At 46.5% G+C, this 12,719-nt stretch overlaps 1 protein-coding gene across 3 annotated transcripts in view; it reads right to left on the bottom strand.

Moving 5' to 3' along the window:
• The window catches only part of LOC140723744 (killer cell lectin-like receptor subfamily B member 1B allele C), a 53,408-nt gene extending 41,777 nt beyond the window's left edge, over nucleotides 1-11,631 (bottom strand). The window contains exons 1-3 of one of the 3 annotated variants that reach the window (XM_073038290.1): nucleotides 11,538-11,631; nucleotides 10,448-10,539; nucleotides 3,936-4,189 (exon numbers count right to left, since the gene is read on the bottom strand). In XM_073038290.1, coding sequence (XP_072894391.1) covers nucleotides 3,936-3,972 — 37 coding nt within the window. In that variant the 5' untranslated portion in view covers nucleotides 3,973-4,189; nucleotides 10,448-10,539; nucleotides 11,538-11,631. Of the gene's footprint in view, nucleotides 1-759; nucleotides 844-3,935; nucleotides 4,190-10,447; nucleotides 10,540-11,485 lie in introns of those variants that run through there. The other 2 variants (XM_073038291.1, XM_073038292.1) reach the window with 2 other exon arrangements.
• Between the last annotated feature and the right edge of the window lie 1,088 nt (nucleotides 11,632-12,719).

The following is a 12,719-nucleotide window of genomic DNA, read 5'->3' as shown; positions in this document are numbered from 1 at the left end:
AGATCCCACCTTCCTCGGAAAAAAATACAATGATTCCAAATTTTGGAGCCCACCCACTTACACCACGTGCTAATCTGTATGGTCTTCCTATGTCTGAACACACTGGGACGGGTAGTTGTCCTGCCCTTTAATTTAATAGCTAAATCCCTGACCTCACTTTGCAAAACCACCTTCCCGTACATACTGATTACATTTGTACATATATGCTGCTCACTCACTCACTTAAGAATCATAGAGAAGGAATGGTGTGCTGCAAAATGAGGAAGGAAGGGGCGGAGAGTGGGGCCACAAAAGGGTGTTTAAATTGCAGCCGTTGGAGCAGAGCATGAGAGTTACCATTTTCTTGCTCCCTATCTTTGCTTGCAGTCAGCTTAAAAGCCGAAATCCACTGACCCATGACTAGGAGTCAGAGACAGAGCGAGAATCACTCAATACAATCGCATCGCACACTCCTGGAAACATACACTGAATAACGCTCCCTGCACAACGACACATCACACACTGCCAGGGTCAGACACAGAGTGCAGCTCCCTCCACACTGTCCCAACACACACTCCGGGGTCATAGACGGAGTGAAGCTCCGTCCACACCGTCCCTACACACTCTTCCAGGATCAGATAACCAGCGAAGCTCCCCAAATATTATCTCATCTCTCTCCCGGAGTCAGACATGTGAAGTACCTCCCGCAACACCGCAGTACACTCCACTAGAATGAGAAAAAGTAATAAACCCTCTTCCTCCTCCGGTTTCTCCACTCACCAATACCCAGTCTTTCGGCTTTCCAGTAGTCTTGAATTGTGTGTGTCTCTCGGAGATGGTGTGTGTGTGTGAGCGGATTGTGTGCTGCCGTTAGAGGAAGGAAGGGGAGGAGAGAGGAGGTCAGGGAAAGGGTGGTGAGAATGCAAACACTGATGCAAGTGGTGTGGAAGCACATGACCGGCCTGAGCATGCAGAGTTCTGGAGAGATTCAGATCCTGGTGATCGATATCCAAAGTACGGGGGAGATTTATCACCAGCCATCATCTCTCCCTCATACTGCGCACAATTACTTGTGTCACGGAGTGGGAGGAGAGTGCAGGGACGACGTAGATGGGGAGTGTTTAGCACATGGAATGTATCACCGAGATGGGGAAGGGACGGATGGGTACGTACGGGATGATGGAGACGGCGAAGTGTGCAGAAGAGGGTTTGGGTCACGGAGACGGGGTTGCTTGGAACTGAGGGATGGGTGACGGAGACGGGAGTGGTGTATTGCAGACAGTGTGTGACGGTGACGGGAATGAGTGTAGGGGAAAACGTTTGACGGGGTTCAGAGGGATTTTGCAGAGTGAGGGAATTATGCACACGGAGTGAAGTGTTTTCGATTGTTTTAGAATTACATTGCAGGGTAACTTTCTCTAATATGTCCTCACTATCACACCCTCGGCATCCCTAATGACCCGGAGTTCATCCAGTTCCATTTCCAACTCCTCAACGCAGAGTGTTAGAAGCTGCAGCTGGATACACTTCAGACCATAAGATTCAGGGGCAGAGGTCGGCCATACGTCCCATCGATTCTGCTCCGCTATTTTATTATGAGCTGATCCATTCACCAATTTAGTCCCACTTCCCCCGCCTTCTCACCATAACCTTTGATGCCCTGGCTACTCAGATACCTACCAATCTCTGCCTTAAATACACCCAATGACGTGGCCTCCACTGCCGCCTGTGACATCAAATTCCAGAGATTCAACACCCTCTGGCTAAAAGAATTTCTTCGCCTCTCTGTTCTGAATGGGCGCACTTCAATCCTTCAGTCATGCCCTCTCGTAATAGACTCCCCCACCATGGAAAACAACTTTGCCGCATCCACTCTGTCCATGCCTTTCAACATTTGAAATGTTTCTATGAGGTCCCCCCTCATTCTTCTAAACTCCAAGGAGTACAGTCCAAGAGCAGTCAAACATTCCTCATATGTTACCCTCTCATTCCCGGACTCATTCTAGTGAAATTTCTCTGAACCCTCTCCAACGTCAGCACGTCCTTAATGAAATAAGGTGCCTAAAACTGCACACAGCACTCCAAGTGAGTTGTTACCGGTGCCTTATAGAGTTTTAACATCATACCCCTGCTCCTATAATCTATTCTTCTAGAAGTAGACAATAGGTGCAGGAGTAGGCCATTGGTCCCCTCGAGCCAGCACCGCCATTCAATGTGATCAGGGCTGAACATCCACAATCAATACCCTGTTCCTACCTTCTCCCAATATCCCTGGACTGCGCTATCTTTAAGAGCTCTATCTAACTCTTTCTTAAACGCATACAGAGAATTGGCCTCCACTGCCTTCTGAGGCAAAACAATCCATAGAGCCACAACTCACTGGGTTATTTTTTTTTTCCTGATCTCCGTTCTAAATGGGCTAATCCTTAAACTGTGGCCTCTGGTTCTGCACGCCCCCATCATCGGGAACATGTTTCCGGCCTCTGGCGTGTCCAATCCCTTAATAATCATATATGTTTCAATCAGATCCCCTCCCATCCTTCTGAATTCCAATGTATACAAGTCCAGTACTCCAATCTTTCAACACCTGACAGTCCCGCAATCCCGGGAATCAACTTCGTGAACATATGCTGCACTCCCTCAATAGAAAGAATGTCCTTCATCAAATTTGGAGGCCAAAACTGAACACAATACACTAGGTGTGGTCTCACGAGGGCCCTGTGCAACTGCAGAAGGACCTCTTTGCTCCTATACTCAACTCCCCTTGTTAAGAAGGTCATCATGCCATTAGCTTTCTTCACTGCCTGCTGTACCAGCAAGCTTACCTTCAATGTCTGATAAACAAGGACATCTAGATCTCATTGTACTTCCTTTTTTCCTAACTTGACACCATGCAGATAGTAATTTGCCTTCCTGTTCTTGTCACCAAAGTGGATAACCTCACATTTATCCACATTAAACTGCATCTGTTATGCATCTGCCCAGTCACGCAACCTGTCCTAATCACCCTGCATTCTCCCAACACCCTCCTCATATTTCACACTGCCACCCAGCTTTGTGTCATCTGCAAATTTACTAATGTTACTCTAAATCCCTTCATCTGAATCATTAATGTTAATTGTAAATAGCTGCGGTCCCAGCTCTGAGCCTTGCGGTACCCCACTAGTCACTGTCTGCCGTTCTGAAAATGACCCGTTAAACCCTAGTCTTTGTTTCCTGTCAGAAAAACAATTTTCTACCCATGTCTGTACTCTACTCCCAATTCCATGTGCTCTAATTTTGCCCACTAATCTCCTGAGTGGGACCTTATCAAAGGCTTACTGAAAGTCCATGTACAGTACATCCACTGACTCCCCTTGTCCATTTTCGTTGATAGATCTTCATAAACTCCCAGAAGATTAGTCTTGCTGAGTCAGACAATAGATGTGATGCTCACTACACCGACCCAACACACATAACCCAGATCACAGACTGAGTAATCCTGTCTCTCTCTCTAACTCTCCTTGCCCGTCTCTCTCCTCTACGTCTCTCTCTGTCTCTGTCTCTCCCCCTCTCTCTGTCTGTGTCTCTCTGTCTCTCCCTTGAGAATGGGGTTCAAGCAGGTTGTGGAGGGAGCTTCGCTGTCTGGCCACAGGAGGGTGTTATGGGACGGTAAGGAGGAAGTTTCATTCTGTGCTTGACCCCAGGTGTGTGTCACTCTGGGCCTGACGGTGGGGCTGTGTGGTGGGACGATGTGAACGGTGATCCGCACGGTTTCCGCCCCCGATCTTGTTTGTTCGTACGGTCTAGTGGTTCTTGACCTCTCTGTCTCTGTCTCTGTCTCTGTCTCTGTCTGTCTGTCTGTCTGTCTCTCTCTCTCTCTCTCTCTCTCTCTCTCTCTCTCTCTCTCTCTCTCTCTCTCTCTCTCTCTCTCTCTCTCTCGGGTAGGAGCGGGGGAATGGGGGCTTTTACCTCACCTTTCCTGCAGGTCAACGTTGCCAGAATAATTTGCATTCGGGGATAGAGCTGTTGTGATTGACGATGCACATGTTCCTGAGACAGGTGGCCTGGCAGAGGTCCCGAAGGGATTTTGCGATTGTCCTGGATTCAAGGGGCGAATATAATTCAAGGAATTTTAGTCGATATTGGCTCCAGGTCCTGTTCATCTCCTGATATTGTTCCACAAAAGTCAGCTGATCTCGTTCGGAAGAGATCAGGGAGAGGCGAAACTCTGTCAAGAAGAAAAGAGAAAATTGCAAAAGTTTCGGAAAGCTAGGTAATATCTACAAGATTGTAAGGCTAGCAGGAAGGATCTTAAGAGGGTAATTAGGAGGGCCAGAAGGGGCCATTTGAAGCCTTGGCGGGCAGGATTAAGGAATAATTCACCGGGACTGGATGAGATGTGCTCCAGGCTACAATGACAGGCGAGAGAGGAGATTGCTGAGCCTCTGGCGATGATCTCTGCATCATCAATGGAGACGGGATAGGTTCGGGAGGATTGGAGAGTTGCGAATATTGTTCCTTTATTCAAGAAAGGGAGCAGAGATAGCCCAGGAATTTATAAACCAGTGAGTCTTAACTGAGTGGTTAGGAAGTTGATGGAGAAGATCCTGAGATGCAAGATTTATGGACATTTGGAGAGGTATGATATGATTAGGAATAGTCAGCCTGGCTTTGCCTAGGACAGGCTGTGCGGTACGAGCCTGATTGAAAACTACGCAACACAGAACATGGGTCCCTTCAACATACCGTCCAGGACTCTCGTTCTCTCCACAGAACCTCCATTTGTTACCCTAATCAACGATTCCCCTGTCAGGACAGCTCGCCTCTGCTCTCCCACACATTCCGTTCTGAGCCACAGAACATTAAACAGAGCCATCAAACCGCTGTCAACAACTACCACACACACACACACACACACAGACACACACACACACACACACACACACACACACACACACACACACACACACACACAGTATCTGAAGTATGTGGTTGTGCATGTATGTGGGGGGCGGGGGGAGGTTGTGGAGAGCAGAGACCGGAATGGAAATATATTGCTGGTGATATAGCGGACACTAGAGGGAGTGATGTCCACGCAGAGCTGTGGAGAGATTCAGAACCCAGAGGTCAATATCCGGTGGAAAGGAGGAGGTGTGACAACTGGCACCAATATTCCCCTTCCTCATTACACATTCCTCTGAACACAGAGAGGGAGGGGTGCTGCGGAGTGAGGTGCATATATACTGAGGTGGGTAGTGGAGGTATGGGAAGACGGAAATGGAGAGGGGCATAGGGGAGGACGGGGTGACGCATGCGAAGAATAGTATGGGGAGGGAATTCGGTTCGGAGACATAGATGTTTTTAAGGGAGGGAAGAGTGAAGGGAAAGGGAGGGGTACCTCTATTCCCCAGCCTTGTACACCAAAATCCATCTCTCCTTCAACACTTCCCACTATTCACAGTGCAGGTCGTTCCCGGCTACAACGAAGTAAGCACCGCTTGGGGTCCAAGTTACCAAGAGCACCTTTGCCGGAAAACATCTTCTCAAATCCGTACATTCCAGATACTTTCTGATCCAAGGTAAACTTCGCCTTGTTCCAATTTAGAATCTAAACCTGAGGAACGTCCTATCGTTTCCAATAATTATTTGAAACTAATGACTTTCTGATCACTAGATACAATGTGCACCCTGGCATAAAACTCTGACACCTGCCTTGTCTCATGCCGCAGTAGCAGATCAGGTATTTCTCAGGTATGTTTTGGGGATAGTGTGGCGGGCTGTCAGACATTACAGCGGGACATTCATATGATGCAAAACTGGGCTGAGAAGTGACAAATGGTGTTCATCCGAGATAAGTGTAAGGTGGCTCATTTTGGTCTGTCAAATATGATGACAGAATAAAGTCTTATCGGTCAGACTCTTCGCAGTATGGAGGATGAGAGAGATCTTGGGGTCCGAATCCATAGGAAGCTCAAAGCAACAGCGCAGGTTGGCTCTGTGGTTACGAAGGCATTTGATGTATTGGCCTTCATCAATCCTGGGATTGAATTTAGGAGCAGAGAGATAATGTTGCAGCCTTATGGGACCCTGTTCAGACCCCACTCGGAGGACCGTGCTCAGTTCTGGTTGCCTCACTATAGGAAGTATATAGGAAGTTTCCTGGAATGTGGAACATGTCTTAATAAAACAGATTTAGGGAACTTGGCCTTTTCTCCTTGGAGCGACGGAGGATCAGATGTCACCTGATATCGGTGTATAAAATGATGAGAGGCATTGATAGTGTGGATAATCAGAGGCTTTTTCCCAGGGCTGAAATGGTTGCCACAAGAGGACACAGGGTTAAGGTGCTGGGGATTAGATACACAGAAGATGTCAGGGGTAAGTGTTATACGCAGAGAGTGGTGAGTGTGTGGAATGGGCTGCCGGCAATTGTAGTGGAGACGGATACAATAGGCTCTTTTAAGAGACCTTTGTACAGGTGCATGGAACTTAGATAAATAGAGGGCTATGTGTAAGCCTAGTAATTTCTAAGGTAGGGACATGTTGAGCGCAACTTTGTGGGCCGAAGGGTCTGGATTGTGCTGTAGTTTTCTATGTTTCTATATTTACACCCACAAAGCCCACAGGGGATGCAGAGTCAGTATGAATAGAATTGAGAAATTCGAAGGGTAGAAACACCCTAATACAAGTTATCTACAGGCCCCCAAACAGTAGTCTGGATGTAGGGTGTAAGTTGAACGAAGAGTTAAAATTGGCATGTCGCAAAGGTAATGATACAGTTGTCATGGGGGATGTCAACATGCAGGTGGACTGGGAGAATCAGAATGGTACTGGACCCTAAGAAAAGGAGTTTGTGGAGTGCCTCCCAGATGGATTATTAGAACAACTTGTACTGGAGCCTACCAGGGAGAAGTCAATTCTAGTTTTAGAATTGTGCAATGAACCGGATTTGATCAGGGAATTCGAGGTAAAGGAGCCATTAGGAGGTAGTGACCAAAATATGATGTATTTTAAACTATAATTTGAGGAGAAGGGAGAATCGGATGTGTCAGTATTACAGATGAAGAAAGTGAACTCAGCAGCTATGGGGGAGGAGTTGGACAAAGTTCAATGGAACAATACCCTAGCAGGGAAAACAGTGGAACAACAATGGCAGTTATTTCTGGGAATAATGCAGAAGGTGCAGGATCGGTTCATTCCAAAGAGAAAGAAAGATCCTAAGGGGAGTAAGGGGCGGCCATCGCTGACGAGGGAAGTAAAAACAGTATAAATATAAAAGAGAAGAAGTATAACATAGCAATGATGAGCGGGAAGCCGGAGTACTGGGAAGCTTTTAAAGAGCACCAGAAAATAACAAAAAAGACAATTCTCGGAGAAGAAAAAATGAGGTACGAAGGCAAAGTAGTCAGGAATATGAAGGAAGATAATAAAAGCTTCTTTAGGTATGTGAAAAGAAAAAAAAAAACAACAGTTAAGACCAAAATTAGGCCATTGAAGACAGAAACGGGTGAGGTTATCATGGGGAACAAGGAAATGGCAGACGAGTTGAGCAGGTACTTTGGATCTGTCTTCACTAGGGAAGACACAAACAATCTCCCAGATGTAATAGTGACCACAGAAGCTACGGTAATGAATGAACTGAAGGAAATTTATATTAGGCAAGAAACGGTGTTGGATAGGGTTAGGGTTAGGGTTAGGGTTAGTGTTAGTCCCCGGGACCTAATGGTCTGCATCCCAGGGTACTTAAGGAGGTGGCTCTAGAAATAGTGGACGCATTGGTAATCATTTTCCAATGTTCAATAGATTCAGTATCAGTTCCTGCGGATTGGTGGCTAAAGTTGTCCCACTTTTCAAGAAAGGAGGGAGAGAGAAAACAGGGAATTATAGACAGGTTAGCCTGACGTCTGCGGTGGGAAAGATGCTGCAGTCAAGTACAAAAGAGGAAATTACGACACATTTGGATAGCAGTAGAAGGATCAATCCGAGTCAGCATGGATTTGCGAAGGGAAAATCATGCTTGACTAATCTTCTGGATTTTTCTGAGAATGTAACTATAAAAATGGACAAGGGAGAGCCAGTGGATGTAATGTAACTGGACATTCAGAAAACCTTTGATAAAAGCCCACATAGGAGGTAATTTGGCAAAATTAAAGCACATGTTATTGGGGGCAGAATACTGAAATGGATTGAAAATTGGCTGGTTGACAGGAAACAAAGAGTAGCAATTAATGTGTCCCTTTCGGAATTGCAGGCTGTGACCAGTGGGATACCGCAATGTTCGGTGCTGGGACCGCAGCTGTTTACAATATGCATTAATGATTTAGATGAAGGGATTGAAAGTAACATTAGCAAATTTGCCGATGACACAAAGTTGGGTGGTAGTGTGAAATGCCAGGACGATGTTATGAGAATGCAGGGTGACTTGGACAGGTTAGGTGAGTGGGCGAATGTATGGCAGATGCAGTTTAATGTGGATAAATGTGAGGTTTTCCACTTAGGTGGCAAGAACAGGAAGGCTGATTAATATCTAAATTGAGTCAAGTTAGGAAAAGGGGAAGTACAACGAGATCTAGGTGTTCTTGTACATCAGGCAATGAAAGCAAGCATGCAGGTACAGCAGGCTGTGAAGAAAGGTAATGACATGCTGGCCTTTATAACAAGATAAATTGTGTATAGGAGTAAAGAGGTCCTTCTGCAGATGTACAGAGCCCTGGTGAGACCCCATCTGGAGGATTGTGTGCAGTTTTGTACTCCAAATTTGAGGAAGGACATTATTCCTATTGAGGGAATGCAGAGTAGGCACACAAGGTTAATTCCCGGAATGGCGGGACTGTCATATGTTAAAAGATTGGTGCGACTGGGCATGTATACACTGGAATTTGGAATGATGAGAGGGGATCTGATTGAAACATATAAGATTTTTAAGGGTTTGGACACGCTGGAGGCAGGAAGCATGTTCCCGCTGATGGGTGAGTCCAGAACTAGAGGCCACTGTTTAAGAATAAGGGTAGGTCATTTAGAACAGAGATGTGGAAAAACTTTTTCACACAGATAGTGGTGGATGTGTGGAATGCTCTGCCCCAAAAGGCAGTGAGGGCGAAGTTTCTTGATGCTTTCAAGAGAGGTTAGATAGAGCTCTTACAGATAGCTGGGTCAAGGTATATGGGGAGAGGGCATTAACGGGGTACTGATTGTGCATGATCAGCCATGATAACAGTATATGGCGGTGCTGGCTAGAAGGGCCGAATGACCTACTCGTGCACCTGCTGTCTATTGTCTATATGTGTAAACTGTCTTCCATCTCTTCAGCAGACATCCCACGTTCCTTGGAATAAACACAATGAATTTTGAATCCCTCCCACCTGCACCGTAGCTGGAGCCACGTGCTGAACTATATGGTCTTCCTGTGTCTGGGCACACTGGGACGGGTGGTGGTCCGATCCTCCAAGTTAATAGCTAAATCCCTGACCACACTGTGCAGAACCACCTTCCCATACATACCGATTTCATTGGTACATATATGGACCAAGACGTCGAGCTGCTCACTCACTCACTTAAGAATCATAGAATCTTTCTGCAATAGCAGTTGAGCCTCTTTCTATTTCACTTAAGTCAACTACATTATTTCAAGGTGTTAGGGGAGGGGTCATAGAACATTCCTGTTGAAATCCTCTCAATTCACATCTGACCCTGTCGGGTTATCCACCCTCAAAATTTTTAATCAATTTCGCTGCCACGATACGTTCACATCAGTTCAGTTTTGGGTCCCATTCATAGAAACCATCTATTTCTTCCCTCCACACTCGATTCAGTTTTTAGACAATGGGTTTCAACGGCCTTATGTGCATTAAGGATTTTTGCACTGGAAATATATTCAACAATTTTGATAACCTGTGCAGTAAATATGGCCTTCCGCATAATCATTTTTTTCAATACCTGCATATTCTCCACTTTGTCAAGGAAAACATTCCCTCTTTGCCTGATGTACCACCTGCTATGTTGTGGGACAAACTCACTCTTAGCTTTAATAATAAAGGGCTGATCTCTGTACTATACTCTCAGCTGATGTATTTGGGAGTTCAAGATCTAAACAAAACTACGACTAGCTGGGAGGATGACCTTGGTGTAGATCCGGCTGAGGAATATTGGGCAAAAACACTAAATGGGGTTCATTCCTCGTCATCATGTGCTAGACTCGGGCTCATACAATTTAAAGTTTTACACTGTACATTTAAGTAAAGCCAGGCGTGCTGACATATATCCTGGGACAGACGCTGGCTGTGACAGGTGTTCCTTCTCTCCGCCTGGTTTAGTGCATGCATTTTGATCTTGCCCTCGGCTTGATGGCTACTGGGCACTGGTTTTTAAAATTATCAGTGAGGTTTCGGGGGGTGACATTGAGACCTTGCCCACTTATAGCTGTATTTGTTGAGGCAGATGAAGTTTTCGGTTTAATTACAAACAACTCGGATATCATTTCACTTACATTGCTTTTGGCCCGTAGGAGAATCTTGCTGGTCTGGAAATCTGCCACTCCCCCATCTGCTGTTGCTTGGTTAGAGGACGCAATGTTTTATTCTGAAATTAGAAAAGATTAAATTCACTCTGAGGGAGTCTGTGAGAAAGTTCTATTCGAAATGGGGGTCTCACTTGTCATATTTTGGGAGTCTTAAGGAATTACCTCACAGTTGAGGGCATTTGATTGTACTTGGGAAGTTGCTTCCCTTTTAACACGCATATGGTTTACCTCACAGGGTGGTTGATGAATTGTAATATGAGTGTATTCTGGATCATCTGAGATGTTGTAGATGTGTGTGGGACTTCGTCATGAAGTAGTGTGGGGGTATGGCTGTGAAATGTCCATACTTGTGTTTGTGAAGGGTTGTATTGTAAGTACATTAGCTGCAATTGTATGTCCGGGGAGGGCGGGTGAGGGGAGTTTTCTTTAGGGGTAAGATACAAAAGCAAAATGGAGGAAATTGTAATCCATTATTATTCTGTACAGTGACTTTTCTTCAATAAAAATGTATTACAAATAAAAAAGAATCATAGAGAAGGAATGGTGTGCTGTGAAAAGAGGAAGGAAGGGGAGGAGAGTGGGGCCACAGAAAGGGTGTTCAGATTCAGCCGTTGGAGCAGAACGTGTGAGGCGCCATTTGCTTGCTCCCTGTCTCTGAATGGAGTCTGTTTAAACGCCGAAATCCACTGACCCATGGCCAGGAGTCACAGACAGAGTGAGAATCCCTCCATACAATCCGTTCACACACTCCTGGAAACAGACACTGAGTAACGCTCCCTCCGCAACGATCCATCACACACCCCCGGGATCATACACAGTGTGCAACACCCTCCATATTGTTTCAACACACACTCCGGGGTCGCACACCGAGTGAAGCTCCGTCCTCAACGTCCAAACACGCAGTCTCTGGTTCGAATAACCAGCGAAGGTCCTTAAATATTATCCCATCACACTCCCGGGGTCAGACATGTGAAGTACCTCCCGCACCGTCGCAGCACACCCTACCGGAGTCATCAAAAGTGCGCAGCCCTCTCCCTCCTCCGGTCTCCCCACTCACCGATACCCAGGCATTAGGCTTTCCAGTAGTCTGGAACTGTGTGTGTCTCTCGGAGATGGTGTGTGTCTGTGAGCGGACTGTGTGTGGCCGTTAGAGGAAGGAAGGGGAGGAGAGAGGAGGCCAGGGAAAGGGTGGTGAGTTTGCAAAGACTGATGCAAGTAGCGTGGTGGAATCACATGACCGGCCTGCGCATACAAAGTTGTGGAGAGGCTCAGCTCCTGATGATCGATATCCGGTGGAACGCAGGGAGGTGCAATACAGAGAGAGAGAAAAAAAACCTAAATGTATCAGGGATGGGGTAGGAAGGGGAGGAGGGGTATTATCAGAAGTTAGAGAAGTCAATGTTCATGCCATCAGTTTGGAAGCCGGTATATACCGGCTCGGTAGCCTCCAAACTGATGGCATGAACATTGAATTATCTAACTTCAGTTAATGCCCCTCCTCCACTTCTTACCCCATCCCTGACATACTTAGTTGTTTGTGTTTTTCCCTCTCTCTGCCCATCATTCTATGCTTGTTCTCCATCTCCCTCTGGTGTCATTTTTCTAATTTTGTCCACACCTACACGTAAATGTTTGGAGAACCGGCTCCCTTTTTCTACCTATACACTGGTGACGGTAACGATCGCTTACCATCGACGAATCTCGTTCTCGTCCACAATTCCTCTTTTCCGTTCCCCTAACAAAGAGAACCCTATCAATGCAGCTCGCCATATTTCACCCCTTTCTCTGCTGAGCCACAGAACCACAGTCAGTGCCAGAGACCTGACCGGTGAGACTTTCCTCTGCTTGGTCATTTGCACCTCTCTCCTCCCATCCAGAAGTATCCAAACTGGCCTACCTGTTATTGAGCGGGTTGGCCACAAGGGGTCTCTGCATAGGTTCTGGCTGTTTAACCCCTTTCATCTTCAGGTCTGTCACCCAGTTTCAAGTATCTGAAACATTGGGTGTAATTCCTCTCTATATGACCCCTTATCACCCGCGCAGCTTCCCGAATGATCCAAAGTTCATCCAGTTCAAGTTCCAACGCTGTTCCTCAGAGTGTCACGCGGGATGCGTGTGGGTGTCACCGTGTGGGGTCGCTTAGCGTCCGGTCGGGGTTGTGTCCATGTCATGGTGAGGGGTGTGTAGGTGTCACAGTGACAGCTGTGTGGCTCGCTCACTGCCTATGCTGTCTGTGAAC

The sequence above is a fragment of the Hemitrygon akajei genome, unplaced genomic scaffold, assembly GCF_048418815.1.
Source record: "Hemitrygon akajei unplaced genomic scaffold, sHemAka1.3 Scf000132, whole genome shotgun sequence".
Lineage (NCBI taxonomy): Eukaryota > Metazoa > Chordata > Chondrichthyes > Myliobatiformes > Dasyatidae > Hemitrygon > Hemitrygon akajei.
This window is presented reverse-complemented; position numbering and strand designations above follow the sequence as displayed.